General features: G+C 46.6%; 1 protein-coding gene across 1 annotated transcript in view; it reads left to right on the top strand.

The window, feature by feature from the left end:
* Positions 1-24,616, top strand: part of ERCC3 (ERCC excision repair 3, TFIIH core complex helicase subunit) — a 37,638-nt gene that overhangs the window by 6,475 nt on the left and 6,547 nt on the right. Inside the window, exons 8-12 of the mRNA XM_010363453.2 lie at positions 595-909; positions 6,836-7,020; positions 8,107-8,309; positions 15,728-15,824; positions 17,324-17,441. Of these exons, the coding sequence (XP_010361755.1) occupies positions 595-909; positions 6,836-7,020; positions 8,107-8,309; positions 15,728-15,824; positions 17,324-17,441 (918 nt within the window). The remainder of the gene's footprint in view (positions 1-594; positions 910-6,835; positions 7,021-8,106; positions 8,310-15,727; positions 15,825-17,323; positions 17,442-24,616) is intronic.

Raw genomic sequence — 24,616 nt, 5'->3', positions numbered from 1 at the left:
GCTCTGTCACCCAGGCTGGAGTGCAGTGGCGCCATCTCGGCTCACTACAACCTCTGCCTACTGGGTTCAAGCTATTTTCCTGCCTCAGCCTCCCAAGTAACCGGGATTATAGGTGCCCGCCACCATGCCTGGCTACTTTTTTGTATTTTTAGTAAAGATAGGGTTTCACCATGTTGGCCAGGCTGGGCTTGAATTCCTGACCTCAAGTGATCCTCCCACCTCAGCCTCCCAAAGTGCTGGGATTACAGGTGTGAGCCACCGTGCCAAGGTGGCACAGCCAGGTTTTTCTATCTTTAAAATGACAATAACAGGCATTTCTCTTCTCACCAGTTTGTTTTGAGATTTTAACATTTAAATGAGATGCATGTAAAGTGCTACAGTAGGCCCCAGCACCTGCTAATTCTCACATATGTGTGTGAAGTGAGCATGTCTCATTATAAAGAAGAAAACAGGCTGGAGCAATGTGTGTCACACAGATGTCAGCTGTGTGGACTATTGCAAGGCATTTTCCTAGATTGCTGTACTTGTGAGTCGTTCTGCCTGTCCCTGTCCTTCATTTCAACCTGTCCTTGGGTGCACTCTTATTTCTTGTAGGTGCCGGAAAGTCCCTGGTTGGTGTGACTGCTGCATGCACTGTCAGAAAACGCTGTCTGGTGCTGGGCAACTCAGCCGTTTCTGTGGAGCAGTGGAAAGCCCAGTTCAAGATGTGGTCCACCATTGACGACAGCCAGATCTGCCGGTTCACCTCTGATGCCAAGGACAAGCCCATCGGCTGCTCCGTTGCCATTAGCACCTACTCCATGCTGGGCCACACCACCAAACGGTCCTGGGAGGCCGAGCGAGTCATGGAGTGGCTCAAGACCCAGGAGTGGGGCCTCATGATCTTGGACGAAGTGCATACCATACCAGGTAAGCAGGCTGGAGCTGAGCTGTCCGCTTGCTGAACAGACAAAGCAATTTCCAGTTGTTAGGTTGGGAGAGGGACTGCTGTGTAGCCTACCCAACTGGCTACCTTGCTGGGTAAAGCTTTTAATAATTCTTTTTTTTTTTTTGAGAGGGAGTCTCACTCTATCACCCAGGCTGGAGTGCAGTGGTGCGATCTCAGCTCACTGCAACCTCCACCTCCTGGGTTCAAGCAGTTTTCTGCCTCAGCCTCCTAAGTAGGTGGGATTACAGGCGCCAGCCACCACTCCAGGCTAATTTTTGTACTTTTTGTAGAGATAGGGTTTCACCATCTTGCCAGGCTGGTCTTGAACTCCTGACCTTGAGATCCACCCACCTCGGCCTCCCAAAGTGCTAGGATTACAGGTGTGAGCCGCCGCGCCCGGCCAATAATTCTTAAGTAGGATGCAGACAGGAGTGTTCACATTCATAGCTTGCTTAATCATTGGCTCAATAGTCATTTAGAAAATGGCATTTTCTTCCCTCCATCTTTCTTGTGCTGCTCAGCTTAATCTGTTTCTTAATGGCCCTCTAAGACCTGGGTTAGGAGCACTGAAAAACCCTTCCCGCGATGGGGGCGATGTGTTTTATTCGAAGCCTGGAATATTGATCCTTAGTCAATATGTAATAGAAGCCCTACTTCTCCAAGTGTCACGGGCAAACCTTTTTTTAAAGCTGCCCTATTGATTTAATTTTTATACATAAAATCACCCCTTGTAAGTATATAATCCAATGAGTTTTAGTAAATTTGTGGGCCAGTGCAACCATGACCGTGATCCAAGTTTTCTTTTCTTTTCTTTTTTTTTTGTTAAAGATGGCGTCTCCCTTTGTTTTCCAGGCTGGAGTGCAGTGGTGTGATCTTGGCTCACTGCAACCTCCGCCTCTTGGGTTCAACTGATTCCCCTGCCTCAACCTCCCAAGTAGCTGGGACTACAGGTGTGTGCCACCACACCCGGCTAATTTTTTTAATTTGAGACAGAGTTTCGCTCTTGTTGGCCAGGCTAGAGTGCAGGACCGCAAACTCGGCTCACTGCAACCTCTGCCTCCCGGGTTCAAGCAATTCTCCTGCCTCAGCCTCCCGAGTAGCTAGGATTACAGGCATGCGCCACCACACCCGGCTAATTTTATATTTTCAGTAGAGACAGGGTTTCTCCATGTTGGCCAGGCTGGTATTGAACTCTAGACCTCAAGTGATCTGCCTGCCTGGGCCTCCCAAAGTACTGGGATTATAGACGTGAGCCACTGCATTCAGCCACCATGATCCAGTTTTAGATTTCCTTTGTACTCATTTGCAGTCAATCTTTGTTTCTCTGTCTAGCTTCAGACGACCACTGAACTGCTTTCCGTCACTATAGATTTGCTTTTTATGGAAAATTTATACAAACACAATCATACAATATATATTTTCTTATGTCTGGCTTCTTTCACTTCACATAATGGTTAATCTGTGCCTTAGCATTTATCAGTAATTTGTTCCTTTTATTGCTGTGTAGTTTTTTCAGCAAATCTGTTTTGATAAAAATAGATTAAGGGATTAAGATTAAGATTGGGGTGGGCATGGTGGCTGACACCTGTAGTCGAGCACTTTGGGAGGCCAAGGCAGGAGGATTGCTTGAACCCAGGAGTTTAAGATTAGCCTGGGTAACATAGTGCGACATGTCTCTACAAAAAAAACTTTTTTAATTAGCCACGTGTGGCGGCGTGCACCTGTGGTCTCAGCTGCTGAGGAGGCTGAGGTGGGAGGATCACTTGAACCTGGGAGGTTGAGGCTGCAGTGAACCATGATTATGCAACTGTACTCCAGCATGGGTGACAGAGATCTCAAAAAAAAAAAAGATGAACAGATTAGGGTAGATTAAGAAGTCTAAAGTAGAGGTTACTATGAACAAAATGAAATCTGAGGCATTTTCACAGGTAGTGTTCAAAAGGTTGTCAAAATGGCCCCAGGCATCTGGTTCTTTCTGTGCAGTGAGAGCTCTGCAGTCCTGATGGGTTTCTGGAGATACCTAGAGATGTTCACAGCTGGCCAGGGAGGGATCGGCGGTCTTTCTGATGGAAGCCCAGGGCGTGGGTCCTGCTGTGGGGAAGCACTCGGCACAGTGAGACAGCACAAGATGGCCGTGCGGCCAGATGAGAGCACAGGAGCAGTCGTCAAGGCTGAGGAAGGATAGCGGTATTGGGGCAGCTCTTGCAGGACCTTGTAGGTCCCGGCAAGAACTTTGGCTTGTACTCTTAGTGTGAAGCCATCCGAGGGATTTGAGCAGAGCATGACATGAGCTGACTTTACACTGTAAAAATACCACCCTGGCTGCTGTGTTGCAAGTAGACTGAAGGAAGCAAGACAGAAGCAGTGAGTTGAGTTTGTGGAATCCCAACAAGAAGTGTGAACCAGTAAGGATGAAGGTGTGATCCGACTCTGGATATGTTGTGAAGCTTTAACTGACAGGTCAAATGTGGGATTGGAGGGAGAAATCAAGAATGACACTAAGATTTTTGACTTGAACAAAGGGAGGATAGAGTGGGCATTAATTGAGATGGGGAACGCTATCAGAGGAGCTGGTCTGGAAGGTGACTATCAAGAGTTGGGCTTTAGATGTGCGAATTTGAGTTTCCTGTTAGGCATTCAGGCAGTGGCAAAAAGGTTAAGAAATGGGCCAAAGAAATTGACAGACATTTCACCAAAAAAGGATATACATATGTCAAAGAAGCATTTGAAAAAGGGTTCAACCTCATTAGTCATCAGGGAACTGCAGATTAAACCCACCACAGGATGCTCCCATATGCCAGTTAGAGTGGCCAAAATAAAAAATACTGATGTGTCAGTGCTGATGAGGTCACAGCAACTGAACCATCACACATTCCTGGCGGGATGGATTGCAAAGTCTGTGGTCACTGTGGAAAACAGCTTGTCCGTGTCTTATAAAACTACCACATGACCCATCGGTCCCATTCCTGGGTATCCTAGATACATGAAAATAGGTTTACACAAAATCCCGTACACCAGTGTTTATGGCAGCTCTGTTCATAATATCCAAACGCAAGTGCTCATCAGTGTGTGTCTGGATGTTTATCCAACAAGCGGTGGTACATCCATACACTGGAACACTACTCAGTAGTGAAAAAAACAAACTTGCTACATGTTGCAACCTGGATGAATCTCAAAAGCTTGGTGCTGAGTGAGAGAAGTCAGCCTCAAAAGCTTCCACAGTGTGTGATTTCATTTATACAACAATCACGGTATAGTGGTGGCCAGCAGATCAGTGGTTGCCAGAGGTGGGGGGTCAGAGAGGGATGACTCTAAAGGAGAGCACAGGGGAATTTTGGGGAGTGCTGTCTTTATCTGTACCCTGATTGTGGTGCTGGTTACAAAATGTAAATGTGTTAAAATGCATAGAACTGCCCCCCTGGCCCACCCCAAGTCAGTTTTACTGTGAGAATTTAAAAACTCAAAAGAAAAAAGGTGGAAGGGTAGGTATTGGGTCTGTTAGGATTGAAAATGGATGATATAGAGAATCACTACTCACAAAGGAGTTTGGAATTGTTCTGTAGCAGTTTGGTTGGAAGCTGTGTTCAGGGCTTGAGGCATTCTGTCTGACTGTATGTTTGGTACACGTTCATGTTTTTCTTTAACCCAAGCCTCAGGTCCCAGGTTCCAGGGGGCAACAGCACAGGTTTGGGATTGGTTATCTGATGAACAAGTACAAAAAGGTGCACCTCACACTCACGTATGTCTGTGAGTTTGTCTCTCTCTCGTCTAGTTCACTGGATGAATTAGACTTTGGTCGAGTTGTGGAGTGAAACCAACGAGCTCTAAGGGATTTTTGAGTACAGACCCCATAAGCCCGGTGGCCCAGCCATGCTCATTGTCCCAGAGAGCAAATGTTAAATAAGGGAATGCTAGGAAATCAGAATAAGTCTCCTGACTGTCCAGTGTCTGCTGTGTTGGGTTAGGTGGAGTGATCAATCTTTGGGATTTATCTCAAAGGATAAAGATTGCTGTGCTGTTTTACAGATTTTTCAAAAGGAGCTCTATTATGTCTTTTTATTGATGAGAGATTCATATTATGGTACTTGTGTATATGAAGTGCTTCCTGTGTGCTAGGTACTGTGCCTGTTTCATTATTTCTACAGGTATTTATTGAGAACCTACTAAGTTCAGGCACTGTACTTGGCACTGGAGACAAAGTGGAAGGGACAGCCAAGTAACCACACAAATAAATGCCAAATGACAACCATGACATAATGTTGAGTGACACAAGCCACACACAAAAGTGCATACCATGATTTCATTCGTGCAAAGTTCAGAAAGGAGGCAGACCCCTCTCAGAAGTCAGAGGAGTGGTTCCCTTGAGGGATAGTGCTAGTTATTGACAGGAGGGATCAGAGGAGAGACCTCTGGGTGCCTGATGCTCCATATCCTGATCTAGGTGGTTCCACAGCTGCGTGTCTGTAAAAATGTATTGAGTAGTACGCTGTGAGTTATTCACCTGCGACAGCTGTCAGGGCTGTAGGAGAGTGTAATAGAGGGGTGTGATGGGGTCATGGGTGTCCAGGCAGAGTCTTGCCTGCCTTGTCCTTGCCTTGGGTCAATATGTCTCCTAGTGTCGCCTCCCTGGGGCCCACACTGGGTTGGTGTTGCCATTGCCTTGACTCTACCATTTCCCTGTAACATGGGGAGCTTGGTCTGAGGTTCTTGGCTACTGTGTTTTGGAGCCAGCACAGTCTTTCCTTAGAGATAAGCGTGAGCTGATTTTGTTTTCTGTATAGTGTTTGTGTGTGTGTGTTTGCATGTGGTGTTGTGTACAAACCATGTAGATGTAAAAACTAAACATTTACTTAGAGTTAGGCAACCCTCTGTTATTTCACTGTGAACGTCTTTGTGTTTTGGTGCATTCAGGCCTTTTTTTCCTTAGATTTTTGTGTCCATTTATTTATGAAATATTAGCCCTACTTTCAATTATATTGTAAGATAAGCATGATTCCAACATTTTAACCTTCCTTCAGAGTATTAGAATTTTTAAAAGGCGAGCCCATGGAAATCCATAAATTAGGTTTTTTAAAAAAGATTATCTCATACCCATTTATGTGTTTGTTTTATTTGATAAACCAGAGAGAATTATAATGTTCAAAAGAAAGGAAGGAAAAGGAAGTTGCTGGTTGACCAAAGTGATTGAACTGGTGAAGTTTGGAGAGGGGAGTTTCCTAAGGCAGGCCGGAGTGCTTGGGCGAACGGTGCCTGGAGTTTCATCCCTCCCGTGGGCTTGCCTTTCTTCCCGGTTTCTGGAAAAATGGTGGGAAGCTGAGCAGAGCTGGCTTCTTTCATTTCTTCCTCCCCCTAGATCACCAACTGCCTTTTCAGTAACCTGGGTACAAGTTTTAGGGAAAAATTCCTTGCATAATTTAGAGCTTAATGGTATTAATAGTAAGTATTGCAGGTTGTATTTCAAATTGCCATCTGCACTTCTACTGATAACTGTTGTGAGAGGAATGCTGGGCCCATTAACTTGGAGATTCCTTAAGCTCATTTCACCCTCTTATTCTCCTTTTCATTTTCTTTTGTACAGATCTAAAAGTGATGGTGAAGCGTTTGCCTAGTCATTCTTATCTAGAACCAGCTTCTGTGGTCCTGAAACCTGAGGGTTAGCTCAGGTGGTGTCATAAGCCAGCGTTAAGTTGCACAGCTATGAGCATTTGAAAAAGTGACAGTGTGGGCTGGGTGCAGTGGCTCACGCCTGTAATCCCAGCACTTTGGGAGGCCAAGGCAGGGGGATTGCTTGAGGCCAGGAGTTCAAGACCAGTCTGGGCAACATAATGAAACCCCATCTCTACAAAAAATATTAAAAAATAAAAAATAAGAAACGTGACAGTGTGAACGCTCCCATTGTTTCCTCAGCCAAGATGTTTCGAAGGGTGCTCACCATCGTGCAGGCCCACTGTAAGCTGGGTTTGACTGCAACCCTCGTCCGGGAAGATGACAAAATTGTGGACTTAAATTTTCTGATTGGGCCTAAGCTCTACGAAGCCAACTGGATGGAGCTGCAGAATAATGGCTACATCGCCAAAGTCCAGTGTGCTGAGGTAGCTGGGCCTGGGCTGGGGGTGTCTGGGTTAGGGCCTCCTCCCGTGGGCCGGGGAGTGATCAGATCGATTCCTCATGGGCAGACACAGGTCAGGACTTAGGCTTACCTGCTACCACCTCATGCAGGATCCTCAGTCACACTGTGAGTGGGTGGTACTAGACCCACTTGCCGCATATCTTCTGCCTTGTCACATATCTGACATACCCCTGAATTTGTGATGATTCTTTTTCCTAACCACAGGGTTTACCAGTCATGGATTTCTGTGGGTGAGGATTAGCGTTCAGGGCACAGGGAATAATGAAGGCCCCCAATACCACAGTGCTGCCTGGCAGCCTGGCAGCAAAGGGTTTTGCTCTAATGGGCCCAAGGGCCTAACTGACATGCTCCCGGCCCTGCTGGGAGGTGTGTAAATAGGTGGCAGTACTCAGCAGCAGTGCTGACTTGTGTGTGTGGAGGAATTGCTGGTGCTACCGGCTGAGAAGCTGGTTTCCCTCCCTCGCAGCTGGTGTGAAAATAACTCCTGGGATGTGATTGCATTTACCTATCTTCTAAGTGGTTGACATGTGAAAGCATCCAGTTCAACAGGAGGTATTGGGTTGGGTTTAGTTTTATACGTGCATTTATTTTCAGTTGTATTGATTTCTAATTCACATACCATTGGTTTTGTTTTGTTTTTTTGTTTGCTTCTTTTTTGCTTTTTTTTTAAAACAGGTCTCTGTCACCCAGGCTGGAGTGCAGTGGCATGATCTTGGCTCACTGCAACCTCCGCCTCTTGGGCAAGTGGTTCTCCTACCTTAGCCTCCTGCATAGCTGGAATTTACAGATGTGCACCACCACACCCAGCTGATTTTTGTATTTTTACTAGAGACTGGGTTTCACCATGTTGGCCAGGCTGGTCTTGAACTCCTGGTCTCAAGTGATCTGCCTGCCTCAGCCTCCCAAAGTGCTGGCATTACAGGCATGAGCCACTGCACTTGACTGGTTTTGTTTTAAAGCTAATTCTGCTAGAGAAGGGTCTTCAAAAGTTTTTAATTATGTGACGTTTAAACTTGTAAAATGACCCCTGGTTCTTACTGCATCACAGGTTTGGTGCCCTATGTCTCCTGAATTTTACCGGGAATATGTGGCAATCAAAACCAAGAAACGAATCTTGCTGTACACCATGAACCCCAACAAATTTAGAGCTTGCCAATTTCTGATCAAGTTTCATGAAAGGAGGAATGACAAGATTATTGTCTTTGCTGACAATGTGTTTGCCCTGAAGGAATATGCCATTCGACTGAACAAGTAAGAACTGAAAACTTGGAGCTTCCTCGAGGCCAGTTTCTCTTCCCCACTGAGAGTGCAGAAGGTGGCTGTTGTTTTGTTTTTTTTGTTTGTTTGTTTTTGTTGTGTTTTTCCTCTCAGGAACTTCTTGGGATCCAAAGATCTTGTTCTAGGGCCCTGGTCTCAGTAAACCAAGGAAGACTTAGAAGTAGGTGGTTGGAGTCAGAGGTTAGAGCATAGAGAAAAGGGGGCTGGTCACTTGAGCCCAAAGAACAGGGAACAGAGACTTGGACTGAGCTGGGTGGGGCCCCCTGGAAGATCTGGGCTCCAAATGTGGGTGGGAGTTGGCATTTGGAGCTTTGGACTGTGTGAGCTCTGTGGGTGGAGAGGAGGCCAGACTGGATGGCCTAGGGGCTGGGAGGGCAAGACGGGCTGGGCTGGCATCCCACGTACAGACTGGCATCTGGAAGGAGCTTCTTAGAAATGCCCATGCAGTATCCTCATCAACCCATAGCTCCAGCCAAATATCTGTGCTTAAAACCCGGCTCTTGTAAAGCTCTGCCAAGTATGGAGGAAGAGGCCTGCACTTGCTCCTACAGTGATACAGGACTTCAGGTGCGGTAAGTGTTGCAGAAGGCCAGGCCCTCTGTGGAGACTGGTGAAGCTATGTGCTACGTGTACTATACATATGTTTTATTTAATCCTCACTTCAGCCATAGAAGATGTTGTTCCCATTTTATAGAAGGGAAAACAAAGGCATAGAAAGATTAAGTTTCTCAAGTTTCTAAAATTATACCTTTATTTAATTTAGAAAGACTTTTTAATCCAAGTCAACATTTAGATTATTATGTTCTTTTTTTTTTTTTTTTTGAGACGGAGTCTCGCTCTGTCGCCCAGGCTGGAGTGCAGTGGCCGGATCTCAGCTCACTGCAAGCTCCACCTCCCGGGTTTATGCCATTCTCCTGCCTCAGCCTCCCGAGTAGCTGGGACTACAGGTGCCCGCCACCTCGCCCTGCTAGTTTTTTGTATTTTTTAGTAGAGACGGGGTTTCACCGTGTTAGCCAGGATGGTCTCGATCTCCTGACCTCGTGATCCGCCCGTCTCGGCCTCCCAAAGTGCTGAGATTACAGGCTTGAGCCACCGCGCCTGGCTTTCTTTCTTTTTCTTTCCCTCTTTCTTTGTTTCTCTCTTTTTCTCTTTTTGTTTTTTTTTCTTGGAGTTAGGGTCTCACTGTGTCACCCAGGCTGTAGTGCAGTGGCATAATCACGGCTCATGGCAGCCTTGACCTCCTGGGCTCAATCAATCCTTCTACCTCAGCCTCCGGAGTAGCTGGGTCTACAGGCACGCACCACCACACCCAGCTAATTTTTGTATATTTTATAGAGATGGGGTTTTGCTGTGTTGCCCAGGCTGGTCTCAAACTCCTGAGCTCAAGCAGTCCTCCTGCCTTGGCCTCCCAAAATGCTGGGATTACAGTCATGAGCCATCACACCTGGCCTACCTTCATCTTTCTAAGCAGTAGGTTATGTAGTAATTTCTTGATGATCAGTTATAGAAATTGCCCATTAACTTCCTACTGTAGGAGTTGAGGGTTTAGCTTTCTTACATACACCACTCTCCCCACTCCTTTTTCTCTCCTACCATTCTCCCAATATGGGCATAGCACAAGTTGGGAGTTACATTAATATTCACTGTTACATTGTTTTGACTGTGTAAGTATGTTTAGAGAGAGCCATATAGTGTCATTGTTCAGGCGGAGGTGTAGAGTACTATTACTTTTTTTTTTTTTTGAGACGGAGTCTTGCTCTTTCTCCAGGCTGAAGTGCAGTGGTGCTATCTCGGCTCACTGCCACCTCCGCCTCCTGGGTTCAAGTGATTCTCCTGCCTCAGCTTCCCAAGTAGCTGGGACTACAGGCACCCGCCACCACGGCCTGGATAATTTTTGTATTTTTAGTAGAGACGGGGTTTCACCATATTGGCCAGGATAGTCTCGATCTCTTGACCTCGTGATCTGCCTGCCTCAGCCTCCCAAAGTGCTGGGATTACAGGCATGAGCCACCATGCCCGGCCCTACATTTTCTTTTTTGTGAATATTTGTTTGCCTTGGAGTTAATAATTGCCTTGTCATTGTTTTTGCTTAGTTTTCTGTCCATTTAATTATTCCTCTCCAAACTCTTCACATAACCATAAACTCAGTAGGGTCAGGTAATTTCTCAGTTCTGTTTTTCTGTTTCCCCAGTGGGATCCCCACCAGCACTCCATACCCCTACTCTGTTCTGACCTGCTTGCTGTCTAGGACTAGAGACGCCACCAGCTGTTATCATGGGGTTTCCCTTGCACCACCCCACGAATTTCCTGGGCCTCTTTGTTGCGTTTCCCACCCTCAAATCTCCACCCTCTTGGTTACTCATTTTGATGGAGCACATGTTCCAGTAGGTTCCTGAGAGAAGGGATGTAGGAGGGGAAGCTTTGGAGACTTCACGTGTTTGTAGATGTCTTTATTTGACTTTACACTTGATCGGTAGTTTAGCCGGGTCCTAGAACTAACTTCGGAGCTTCCAGTGCAGCAGCTCAGCAGTCCGATGCCCTTGGCTGCCTCTCAGTGTGTTGTCTGCTGTGGTGGCTGTGTGTTTTCCTTCCCATGAAAACTGGTAGAATCTTCTCTCTTTTTGGAAATTTCAAAGTGATATTCTTAATGTTTTTTCTTTCATTGTGATGGGCACTCAGTGTATCCTTTCCGTCTGGAAACTCGTGTCCTTCAGTTCTGAGAATTCCTATTTTTTGTTGTTAATCACCTTCTCTATGTATTCCTTCTTGGAATCTTGACTCGTCAGATGTTAGATCCTCTGAAGAGCTTCTGCAGTTTGCTTATCTTTTTTCCACTTTTTTATCCCTTTGTCTTCTAACCCTTCTATTGAGACTTGTTAAATTTCTGAGAGTTCTTTCCTGATAACTGTTCTTGTTTTGTTTGTGAATAGAGTGTCTTCTCAGAGGCTATGAAAGCTTTTGAAGCTTCCTTCTGTTTCCTGCTATGTCTATTTTCTTCATTTTTTTGTCTTGTTTTTAACTGTCTTTTGAGTCTTTCTGAGTTTTGGTAATTCTTGACTGTATTTTCTTGTTTAAAGTCAGTCACTGAAAAGCTGGCAGGCCTTTCTGTATGGCTTAGTGGGTTTGCCAGCTTGTGGACCTCACCAGAGTGGCTGGGCAGGGCCTGGCTATTTCTTCAGGAGATTACCAAATGCCAGTATCTGTAGGACTTTTCTCTTGGGCTGGACGGTTTCTTCATTGAGGAATTTTCCAGTCTCCTGGGCACCACCATGTGTTAGGGGAAGAGGAGGGCTTGTGGAATCTTTGCATTCAGTCTCGCCTTTGCCCTCAGCTCTGCCAGGCATCCCTGGAGGGTAAGTCTCCAGTGCCCCACCAGTGGAGGTGGCCTCCCCGCTGCCAGCCAGACCTGACTGCTCCTCACACTCACACGCTGCCAGTCCTCCTGTGTACCTCCCCACCTTCTCAGGCAACTGGTGACTAGTTCCTGAGCCTTCCTGCATGCCGCAGAGGACACAGAGGCGGCGGGTTTTGTATCGGTCTTCCCTCCTGCCGGCTCCAGCTTCTGCTTTCTCTAGTCTGTTAGCTCAGGAACTGTGCCTGCGTCTGTCTGCTTTTCAGCTTCTGAAATGTTACTCACTTCTCTCATCTGCTGTTACTTCTTCTCGTGTTTTCTTTGCGGGTTTGTGTACTGTCACAATAGTGCCAATTTGAGCAGGGCAATGAGACAGTTCCTATATTTACTGTGCCATATTTAAGAACTATCTTCCCTCCCCATCCTTCCTCCCACAGCAGTGCGCCTCCAGAGTCTTCTGGAGCCTCCTCACTCCACGGGCCTCCCCCACCTACATTTGCAGCACTCCTGAGGCTTGTGCCTTAGCCGTAGCCTCCCGAGCATCTGCTTGGGCAGGGACGTTAATTTGCGGCACTGTCGACTCCGAACCAGTCTGGCACAGTGAAGGGCAGCAGATTGTGGCTGTCTCCTGTGTACTGGAATGATCATTACAATGTGTACTTCTTACCTTTTTTTGTGCCTCTGGCCTTTAAATGTATGAAGTAGTTTTTTTCTTCTTGGTTTTCTCGCTTCTAAAATAATCCTGTGTCTGGGTGCAGTGGCTCACGCTTGTAATCCCAGCACTTTAGGAGGCCGAGACGGGCAGATCACGAGGTCAGGAGATCAAGACCATCCTGGCCACCATGGTGAAACCCCCGTTTACTAAAAATACAAAAAATTAGCAGGGCGTGGTGGCGGGCGCCTGTAGTCCCAGCCACTCGAGAGGCTGAGGCAGGAGAATGGTGTGAACCCAGGAGGTGGAGCTTGCAGTGAGCCTAGATCGCGTCACTGTACTCCAGCCTGGGTGACAGAGCGAGACTCTGTCTCAAAAAAAAAAATAAATAAATAAAATAAAATGGTCCTGTGGGCTGGGCGCAGTGCCTCACGCCTATAATCCCAGCACTTTGGGGGCCAAGGCAGAAAGGTCACTTGAGCCCAGGAGTTCAAGACCAACCTGGGCAATATAGTGAGACCCCATCCTTTAAAAAAAAAAAGTGATCCTGTGACTCTTGGGCATTGCTCCTTTCTTAGGTCGTGTGTAGTGGGGATTCTCCAAGATTTTGGCTCCTCCCAGCCTTCATAAGAAAGGCATTGGTATCACCAAAGCACTTTGCAAGAGAGACTTAGGGTTATGTGGCAGTGTGGGGCCATGGGCAGAGCATCGTTTTTGGGATCAGACAGACTGGATGTGGGGAAGTTGTTTACCTTTGAACTCCTTTTGTACTTCGGTCACATGGAGCTACTGCCACCCAATGTGTCCTGGGTCCTGGTGTCCCTTGACGGTGGGGAGTGGATTCTTGTGCCTGGCAGCTTGTAAGTGTTCAGTAAACGTGAAGTTCTCCACTTGGAGGATGCTTATCGTTCTATTTCATCTGTATGGGGGAACCTGCAGAAACCAAAGGCTCCCCACTGTGCAAGTAGTTTTTCTTGGTGATGGGAGAGGAGAAAACCACCTAACACCCTGGGTATCAGGAGTCAGGCTGTTCTGATGAGTGGGACCTCTAACCTTTTTCACCTCATGACGTGCATAGAAAATGGTAAAATTCTGTGGTGGCCGGGACACTCCAGGCAGGGCAGCTTGTGACTGGGCTAACCAGAGGCCATCAGCCTGGGTATGCAGCTGCCCCAGACCCTGTCCAGCTTCCCCACAGGCAAGGGGTTGCTCTCTGAGGCACACCCATTAACGGGCACTGCTCTGGGTGCTAATGGACCTGGGCAGTGGAGCAGCCACTCCCAGGTGCCACCTGCTCAGGCTCCTGACCCTTGGTTTCCCACATGTAAACTGGGGAACATGAAGCCTGTCTTTTACAGTGCCTAGGAGTCTTGGCAGGACTGGCTGGATTTTTCTTTTCTCTTCTCTTTTTTTTTTTGGGATGTAGTCTCACTGTGTTGCCCAGGCTGGAGTACAGTGGTGCGATCTCGGCTCACTGCAACCTCCACCTCCCAGGTTCAAGTGATTCTCCCGCCTCAGCTTCCCGAGTAGCAGGGATTGTAGGTGCCCGCCACCACACCTAGCTAGTTTATTTTATTTTTAGTAGAGATGGGGTCTCACCATGTTGGCCAGGCTGGCCTGGAACTCCTGACCTCAGGTGATCCACCCACCTCGGCCTCCTAAAGTGCTGGAATTACAGGTGTGAGCCACTGCGTCTGACTGGATTTTTTTTTTTTTTTTTTAATGTAGTACTCTGGCCGGGCGCGGTGGCTCACGCCTGTAATCCCAGCACTTTGGGAGGCCGAGACGGGCGGATCACGAGGTCAGGAGGTCGAGACCATCCTGGCTAACACGGTGAAACCCCGTCTCTACTAAAAAATACAAAAAACGAGCCGGGCGAGGTGGCGGGCGCCTGTAGTCCCAGCTACTCGGGAGGCTGAGGCAGGAGAATGGCGTGAACCCGGGAGGTGGAGCTTGCAGTGAGCTGAGATCCGGCCACTGCACTCCGTCCCTGGCGACAGAGCGAGACTCCGTCTCAAAAAAAAAAAAAAAAAAATGTAGTACTCAGCTTGGTGCCTGGTGTTGGTAGGTCCTGCCTACCTGTACTTTGTCCTCACTGTCTTTGTTGTTGTCATCATCACCATCACTGTTGTTATGATTCTCGAGAAGCTACAAAAACTGTCCACCGTCACATTCCAAGACAGAAGGAAGGAGTGTGACATTCCCAGTGCTATGGGATGATAATTGTTGAGTTCAGTGATAGAGTTGTGCCCTTTGGCAGGGAGCTGCACATTTGTTTTCTGTTTTTTTTTTTTTTTTTGAGACAGAGTTTTTACTCTTGTTGCCCAGGCTGGAGTGCAATGGCACGATCTCAGCTTACCACAACCTCCACCTCCCGGGTTCAAGTGATTCTCCTGTCTCAGCCTCCCGAGTAGCTGGGATTACAGGCATGCACCACCATGCCCAAGCTAGTTTTGTATTTTTAGTAGAGACGGGGTTTCTTCATGTTGGTCAGGTTGGTCACGAACTCCCAGCCTCAGGTGATCCACCCGCCTTGGCCTCCCAAAGTGCTGGGATTACAGGCGTGAACCACTGCGCTTGGCAGGGAGCTGGAAATTAAAGAGAAGTTTTTAAAACTCAGTGTTGGCCGGGCGCTGTGGCTCAAGCCTGTAATCCCAGCACTTTGGGAGGCCGAGACGGGCGGATCACGAGGTCAGGAGATCAAGACCATCCTGGCTAACAAAACCCCGTCTCTACTAAAAATACAAAAAACTAGCTGGGCGACCTGGTGGGCGCCTGTAGTCCCAGCTACTTGGGAGGCTGAGGCAGGAGAATGGCGTGAACCCGGGAGGCGGAGCTTGCAGTGAGCTGAGATCTGGCCACTGCACTCCAGCCTGGGCGACAGAGTGAGACTCCGTCTCAAAAAAAAAAACTCAGTGTTATGGGAAATCAGCACAAAGATGACTGAAGGGCACTTTTCTCCTTTCTGCTCATCTCTTGGAGCATGCTTGTGCCTTGGCAAACAGTTGCTTCCAGCCTTTTTTTGGAAATAGCAGTGCTTTCTTCGTCACTCTCTTTGGGCTTCATGAAATCTGGAGATTCTCCTTGTATAGAATCTGTGCTGAGAGTGAGAGATGCTGAAGCAGGAAAAAAGCATAGTCCAAAAGGAAAACGAAAAACGGAAAGAAGGGAATCCCGAGGAGAATGGTGGGCCTAAACCTAGAATCAGTGGGGAAGACTGGGGGGTGCGTGCGTAGCCAGTCACTTTTGTGGATGTAACGATATTCCTGCATGACAGAGGGCTTTCTGCTTGAGAATAGCTTGCCTGAGCTCCTTTTTCCCTTTGATGTATTTTCAGGACAACTGAGGCATGATTCTGTGGTCTAACACAGCTTTGTTCTTCTCTAGACCCTACATCTACGGACCTACGTCTCAGGGGGAAAGGATGCAAATTCTCCAGAATTTCAAGCACAACCCCAAAATTAACACCATCTTCATATCCAAGGTTTGTGTGGCGTATGGGGTGGAGGTGAGGCCCCTAGCACTCTGGGGACCTGGGGGGCACACTATGATTCCTGGACAGCGAATTCACGTGTGCTGAAGGAACTTCTCATGTATGTTTTCATTTCCAACATGTGCGGGGATAGGGGATACTGCCTGGCGTTAGTGGAAGGAGCAGATTGAGGGTTTGCATGCATCATGGGTCATCTATAAAGGCTCTTTGAGGTTTTTTCCAATTCTTTTTGGGATGTAGGAATTTTAAGTTGTATTTCCTTGTTTATAAAAGAAAAAAAAGTTCATTTCCTACTGTGGCAAAAGTAGGCATTCAGATGAAGTTCTCTGTACAAGTTGGAGATCCTGTGTGTGGCGGCAGCCTTTGCGCTGGTTCCTGGTGTTCCTTGGTGGGTGGTGGATGTCAGCACAGACTTGCGCAGGCCCAGCTCAGGGATGGTTTACTCTGAAATCAGAAGCTGTAGCCCCACAGGTTAGAATAGTCATTCAGGTTCAGACAGACCCAAAGCCCAAAATAAATGAGATTTTACAACTGGGCGGGGTGGCTCATGGGTGTAATCCCAGCACTCTGGGAGGCTGAGGCAGGTGGATCACCTGAGGTCAGGAGTTCGAGACTAGCCTGGCCAACATGGAGAAACCCCGTCTCTACTAAAAATACAAAAATTAGCTAGGTGTGGTGGCAGATGCCTGTAATCCCAGCTACTCAGGAGGCTGAGGCAGGAGGGTTCAGTCGCTTGAACCCAGGAGGTGGAGGTTGCAGTGGAGCCAAGACTTGTGCCATTGCACTCCAGCCTAGGCAACAAGAGTGAGACTCCGTCTCAAAATAAATAAATAAATAAAAGAAATGAGATTTTACATGATTGTGGCTGGGCACATAAGCACCAAACCTTCATGTCTGTGGCTGGGAACCTCGATGTTTGGACCCCCAGAGCTGAGGAATCCACCTACAGTTAGAATCCCATATAGGGCAGTTGTTCTTCCCAGGTCACATCCCATGTGTGCTGCTGGTGTCAGTGGCCACCAGGTAAGAGTATGGATGGTTTTGTGGAGACATATTTCTGTAGCCAAAAAAATGAATGACTCAAAGTCAGTCTCTGTTGAAGGGCCCTCTCATCTCTGGGCTCCTGGCACCCAGCTCTCTGAATGTCACTGATGCCTGGGATTAATTCTTTAGCATGACTCTTAGGAGAACTCACACAAGGTCCTGGAGACCCTGAGATGCCTTTCTGAGGTTTATTGCTTCACCTCTCTGCCTGTATCAGATAGACCCTGGTACAAAGAGGATAAAAGAGTGATTATGTTTCAAAGTTGTCTACAGAACTTATTTAAATTTTGGATCCTGTGTAGCGCCGCAGCCTTTGTCCTGGTTCCTGGTGTCCCTTGATGATGGGGGTGGGTGTCAGCACAGACTTGCGCAGGCCAAGCTCAGGGATGGTTTGAGTTGATTTTTTTTTTCCTCATATATAAAAATCTTCTGATTTGTTTCTGTAGGTAGGTGACACATCCTTTGATCTGCCAGAAGCAAATGTCCTCATTCAGATCTCATCCCATGGTGGCTCCAGGCGTCAGGAAGCCCAAAGACTAGGGCGAGTGCTTCGAGCTAAAAAAGGTAAAGTGGCCTTTCATCTTCTGTTGCAGGAGGTGGCTCTTCTTAAACCACTTGAGTTAGGAAGACAATAGGGGTAAGAGGTGCCATGTGCCCTGGGGCTAAATAGACTCTGGAGGGAGGGGATCCCAAAGCAAAGACCTAGATCCTTATGCGCATCATTATTTTTCATGCCTTGGGGTGAATATGCAGGTGTTTTCCATGACAGCGGCATGGAATCCACACAGATGTGCTCTGTACACTGTGCAGCTGTGTTGGTAGATGGTAAGAGGGAGCTAGGGCGAGGCAGTGCTTATGGGGTAGATGTGGAAGGGAGAAAACAGAGCTGGGCCAGCAGTGTAAGTGGAGGAGCTGGAAGCTGCTTCTGGAACTTGAACAGGAGGCAGGGAAAGGTTTGGTAGGAGCAGCTTGGGCAGACACACAATGGACACATCATTCATAACCTGTGCAGAGTGCTGTCCTGGTGGCAGCTTGCAGCAGGGGCAGGGCAAGTGCAGTGAGTGAGGAGGTGCGAATCCGCATTCCTAAGACCTTTTCTGAGGCGGCGTGGCACCCCTGTGCTTGCTTAACTGCAGTAAAAGGGCCCAGACCGTCATTGTGGGCGTGGCAGGGACTGACACTCTTGCTAAGAGGTGGCCATATCTGTCTTACTGGGACCAGGGCACATCCTGAGACAAGGACACAGGCCCTGTCCTCAAGGAATTTGCTTATTCAAGGAGGCATCTGGACTGCTGGAATGTTTGAAAATGACAAGATTAGTGGGCATATGTTGGAATTGTACTGCATTCAAATGTGTTTAAGAAGCATCTAGGAGCTTATATTTAAAATGGAGATGAGGCAGATAGCATGGACTAGAAATAGCATGGACTCGGGCACCAGACCAGCTGTGTCACCTTGGGCAAATTATTTGCTCCTCTGAGCCTTGGTTTTCCCATCCAAAGTGGGGGTGACAATCTATCTTGCCAAGACTTCTGTGAGGATTGAGCTTATAAATCATAAAATGTAGTGGACTGGCTGGACACAGTGGCTCACACCTATAATCCCAGCACTTTGGGAGGCCAAGGCAGGAGGACAGCTTGAGCCCAGGAGTTTGAGACCATCTTGGGCAATGTAGCGAGACCCCATCTCTACAAAAAATAAAACTAGCTGGGTGTGGTGGTGTGTGCCTGTGGTTCCAGCTACTTGGGAGGCTGAGACAGTAGCTTTTATAAACTGACAGGAATATGATCTGCTAGTAAATGTGAACATAATTCATTACTTATTCCTTACTCTAATTTGAAAACTCCTTTATTGGTTGACTGATTGATTGATTGAGACAGTCTCATTCTGTCACCCAGACTGGAGTGCAGTGGCACAATCTTGACTCACTGCAACCTCTATCTACTGAGTTCAAGTGTGATTCACCTGCCTCAGCCTCCCGAATAGCTGGGACTATAGGCATGCACCACCATGTCCAGCTAATTTTTTCGTATTTTTAGTAAAGATGGGATTTCACCATTTTGGCCAGGCTTGTCTCTAGTGATCCACCCACCTTGGCCTCCCAAAGTGCCGGGATTATAGGTGTGAGCCACCGTGCCCAGCCTTAAAAACTCCTTTAAATGTGAATAGAAGGCCGGGCACGGTGACTCACGCCTGTAATCCTCGGAGGCTGAGGCGGGCGGATCACGAGGTCAGGAGATCGGGACCATCCTGGCTAACATGGTGAAACCCTGTCTCTACTAAAAATACAAAAAATTAGCCTGCCATGGTGGCGGATGCCTGTGGTCCCAGCTACTCGGGAGGCTGAGGCAGGAGAATGGTGTGAACCTGGGAAGTGGGGCTTGTAGTGAGCCGAGATCACACCACTGCACTCCAGCCTGGGCGACAGAGTGAGACTGTCTCAACAACAACAACAACAAAAAAAGTGAATAGAGTTGTTTTCTTACTCAAAACACTAACATAAGACACTTGGCTCCTGTCTTTGCATGTCTGAGCTCTTCTAAGACTGAGAAAGAATTACATTCAAGGGCAGTATGCTTAACCTACTGACATTTGAACTACAAAGCAGAAATGTTCAGATTTTCCTGAAGGATCAAGTCTTTCAGGCCACAAAATTTTCTGTCCTAGTTTCTTAAAACAGTAGTCCCCCCATATCTGCAATTTTCCTTTCCACATTCAATTACCCGTGGTCAACTGTAGTCTAAAAATATTAAATGGAAAATTCCAGAAATAAACAGTTCGTAAGCTTTAAATTACACACTATTCTAAGTAGCATCCAGGATGTGAATCCTTGCTTTGTGCAGCATATTCTTGCTTAAATTCTCCCCACCCGTTAGTCACTTAGTAGCCATCTCAGTTGTCATGGACTGTCACTGTGTCTCAGTGCTTGTTTTCAGGTAACCCTTATCTTACTAATGGCCCCAAAGCACAAGTGTAACTATGCTAGCAATTCAGATATGGCAAAGAGAAGCTGTAAAGTGCTTTCTTAAAGTGAAAAGGTAAAAGTTATTTAAGAAAGGGAATAAAAATCTTATGCTAAGGTTGCTAAGATCCATGGTGAGAATGAATCATCTTACTGTACAAGATGATCATCCCCAGAGCACATAGCCGTCAGACTTTCCAAGGTCAATACAAAAGAATCTTAAAGACAGCTAGAGAAAAGGGTCATATAACTCATTATGTTAACAGCAGACTTCTCAGCAGAAACTTTACTAGTCAGAAGAGATTGGGGGACTGTTTTTTAGCATTTTTAAAGAAAAGAAAAGATGGCGTAAACCCGGGAGGTGGAGCTTGCAGTGAGCTGAGATCCGGCCACTGCACTCCAGCCTGGGCAACAGAGCGAGACTCCGTCTCAAAAAAAAAAAGGAGGAGGAAAGAAATCCTGGCCAGGCACGGCGGCTCACACTTGTAATCGCAGCGCTTTGGGAGGCCAAGGTAGACAGATTGCTTGAACTCAGGAGTTCGAGACCAGTCTGGGCAACATGACGAAACCCTGTTCCTACAAAAAATACAATTAGTCAGGTGTGGTGGTCTGCGCCTCTAGTCCCAGCCACTCGGGAGTCTGAGGCAAGAGAATCGCTTTAGTCTGGGAGGCAGAGGTTGCAGTGATCTGACATCCCACCACGGCACTCCAGCTTAGGCAACAACACAAGACCCTGTTTAAAAGGAAAAAAAAAGCAGGCCAGGCGCAGTGGCTCACACCTGTAATCCCAGCACTTTGGGAAGCCGAGGCAGGTGGATCACCTGAGGTCAGGAGTTCGAGACCAGCCTGGCCAACATGGTGAAACCCCGTCTCCATTAAAAATACAAAAATTAGCTGGGCATGGTGGCGGGCGCCTATAATCTCAGCTACTCAGGAGGCTGAGGCAGGAGAATTGCTGAAACCCAGGAGGCAAAGGTTTCAGTGAGCTGAGATTGTGCCATTGCACTCCAGCCTCGGCAACAACAGCAAGACTCCACCTCAAAACAAAAAAAACAAAAACCAAAAAACCATAATGAGACCCAGTCTCTTTAAGAAAAAAAATAGGCCGGGCGCGGTGGCTCAAGCCTGTAATCCCAGCACTTTGGGAGGCCGAGACGGGCGGATCACGAGGTCAGGAGATCGAGACCATCCTGGCTAACACGGTGAAACCCCGTCTCTACTAAAAACTACAAAAAACTAGCCGGGCGACGTGGCGGCGCCTGTAGTCCCAGCCACCTGGGAGGCTGAGGCAGGAGAATGGCGTGAACCCGGGAGGCGGAGCTTGCAGTGAGCTGAGATCCGGCCACAGCGCTCCAGCCTGGGTGACAGAGCGAGACTCCGTCTCAAAAAAAAAAAAAAAAAAAAAAAAGAGACAAGGAAAAGAAATCCTAACCAAGAATTTCATATCCTGCCAAACTAAGCTTCATAAGCAAAGAAGAAATAAAATCTTTCCCAGACAAGCAATTGCTAAAAGAATTGGTTACCACCAGACTGGCCCTACAAGAGATGCTTGAGAGTTTTAAACATGGAAATGAAAGAATGGTGACACCTGCTACCACAGAAAGACATGTAAGCACATAGCCCACAGACCCTGTAAAGCAACTACACAATCAAAACTACAGAGCAACCAGCTAATGACACCATGATAGAAATAAAGCCTCATGTATCAATATTAATCTTGAATGTAAACAACCTAAACACCCTACCTAAAAGACATGGAGTAGCAAATTGGATTAAAAACAAGACCTAGCCTTCTGCTGTCTTCAAGACACCTGTCTCACATGTAACAGGACCCATAGGCTCAAAGTAAAGGGATAGGGAAAAATCTATCACACAAATGAAAAAAAAGAGTGGGGCAGGGGGTCACTATTCTTACATCAGATAAAACAGACTTTAAACCAACCACATTAAAAAAGGACAAAAAGGTCATTACATAATGATAAATGGTTCAATTCAACGAGAAGACTTAACTATCCTGAATATATATGCACTCAACATTGGAGCACCCAGATTCATAAAACAAGTACTTCTAGAGCTAGGAAAAGGCTTAGACAGCCACATAATAGTGGTAGGAGATTTTGACACCCCACTGACAGCATTAGACAGATTATAGAGGCAGAAAACTGACAAATTCTGGACTTGAACAATTGGACCTAATAGGCGTCTACATAATACTCTACCCAACAACCCCAGAATATATATTCTCATCTGCCCCCAGAATATACTCTTAAGATTGATCACGTGGGCCGGGTGCGGTGGCTCACGCCTGTAATCCTAGCGCTTTGGGAGGCTGAGGCCGGCAGATTACCTGAGCTCAGGAGTTTGCAACCAGCCTGGGCAACACGGTGACACCCCATCTCTACTAAAATACAAAAATTAGCCGGGTGTGGCAGCGTGCGCCTGTAGTCCCAGCTACTCGGGAGGCTGAGGCAGGAGAACTGGCTTGAAGCTGGGAGGCAGAGGTTGCAGTGAGCTGACATCATGCCACTGCACTCCAGCCTGGGCAACAGAGCAAGACTCTGTCACAATTTAAAAAAAAAAAAAAAAGTTATTCATGTGTTTGGCCACAAAGCAATGTGAGACTTTAGGCTCGACTTTATTAAAGTCTCAATAAATTCAAAAAAGTTGAAATCATACCAAGCATATTCTTGGATCACAGTGGAATAAAAGTAGAAATCAGTACCAGGAGGAACTCTCAAAACCACACAATTGGCCAGCACAGTGGTGCATGCCTGTAATCCCAGCACTTTGGGAGGCCAAAGTGGGAGGATGATTTGAACTCAGGAGTTCATGACCATTCTGGGCAACATAAAGAGACCCCATCTCTAAAAAGAGAAAAGAAAAGGAAAAAAAAAAAACCCACACAATTACATGGAAACTAAACAACTTGCTCCTGAATGACTTTTGGTTAAACAAATTAAGGCAGGAATCAAAAATTATTTGAAACAAATGAAAACAGATACAACATACCAAATATCTGGGGTACAGCAAAGGTAATGTTAGGAAAGTTTATAGCAATGAACACCTACATCGAGAAGATAGAAAGATCTCAAATTAATTTGACATTTTACCTGAAGGAACTAGAAAAATTTTAAAAAGCTAACCCCCCAAACTAGCCGAAGAAAAGAAATAACTAAAATCAGAGCAGAACTAAATGAAATTCAGACCCAAAAACAATACAAAGGATCAGTGAAACAAAAAGCTGGTTCTTTGAAAAGATAAATAAGGCCAGGTGCAGCAACTCACACCTGTAATCCCAGCACTTTGGGAGGCCAAGGCAGACAGATCATAGGAGTTTAAGACCAGCCTGACCAACATGGAGAAACCCCGTTTCTTCCCAGCTGATCCCCAGAAATACAAAAGATTCTCAGAGACTTACAAATACCTCTGTGCACACAAACTAGTAAATCTAGAGGAAATAGATAAATTCCTGGAAACATGCAACTTCCCAAGATTGAATCAGGAATTAATTGAAACCCTGAACAGATCAATAAGGAGAAATTGAATCAGTAATTTTTAAAAAATATGGCCCAGGCATGGTGGCTCACACCTCTAATCCCAGCACTTTGGGAGGCTGAGGCAGGTGGGTCACCTGAGGTCAGAAGTTCCATACCAGCCTGACCAACATGGTGAAACCTTGTCTCTACTGAAAATACAAAACTAGCTGGGTTTGGTGGTGTGTGCCTGTAATCCCAGCCACGTGGGAGGTGGAGGCAGGAGAATTGCTTAATCCCAGGAGGTGGAGGTTGCAGTGATCTGAGATGGTGCCACTGCACTCCAGCCTGGGCAACAGAGTGAGACTCCACCTCAAAAAAAAAAAAAAAAAAAAAAAAAAATCTACCAACTAAAAAAGTCCTGAACCAGATGTATGCAGTTCTACTGAAACTGTTCAAAAAAATTGAGGGACTTCACCCTAACTCATACTATGAAACCAGTATCATCCTGATACCAAAATCTGGCAAATACACAAAAAATAAAACTACAGGCCAGTATTCCTGATGAACATAGATGCAAAAATCTGTAACAAAATGCTGACAAAGCAAATCCAGTGGCATATGAAAAAGTTAATTCACCACAAATAGGCTTTATTTCTGGAATGCAAGGTTGGTTCAACATGTGGAAATCAATAAATGTGATTCACCACATACATAAACAGAATTAAAAATGAAAAGCATATAATCATCCTAATATAATCATCCTAAGGAAAAGCATATAATCATCCTAAGGAAAAGGTGTTTCGTTTTTTGTTTTTTGTTTTTTGTTTTTTTTTTGAGGCGGAGTCTTGCTCTTGTTGCCCAGGCTGGAGTGGTGCAATGGTGCAATCTTGGCTCACTGCAACCTCCATCTCCCAGATTGAAACTATTCTCCTGCCTCAGCCTCCCAAGTAGCTGGGACTACAGGCATGCACCACCATGCCCAGCTAATTTTGTATTTTTAGTAGAGACAGGGTTTTGCCATGTTGGCAGTGCTGGTCTAGAAGGCCTGACCTCAGGTGATCCACCCACCTCAGCCTCCCAAAGTGCTAGGATTACAGGCGTGAGCCACCATGCCCGGCCTAGAAAAAGCTTTTGATAAAATTCAACATTCTTTCATGATAAAAACTCTCAACAAATGGCATCGAAGGAACATATCTCACAATAATAAAAGCCATCTATGACAGACTCACAGCCAACATCATACTAAACAAGCAAAAGCTGGAAGCATTCCCTTTAAGAACTGGAACAAGACAGCCGGGCGC

The sequence above is a fragment of the Rhinopithecus roxellana genome, chromosome 14, assembly GCF_007565055.1.
Source record: "Rhinopithecus roxellana isolate Shanxi Qingling chromosome 14, ASM756505v1, whole genome shotgun sequence".
Lineage (NCBI taxonomy): Eukaryota > Metazoa > Chordata > Mammalia > Primates > Cercopithecidae > Rhinopithecus > Rhinopithecus roxellana.
This window is presented reverse-complemented; position numbering and strand designations above follow the sequence as displayed.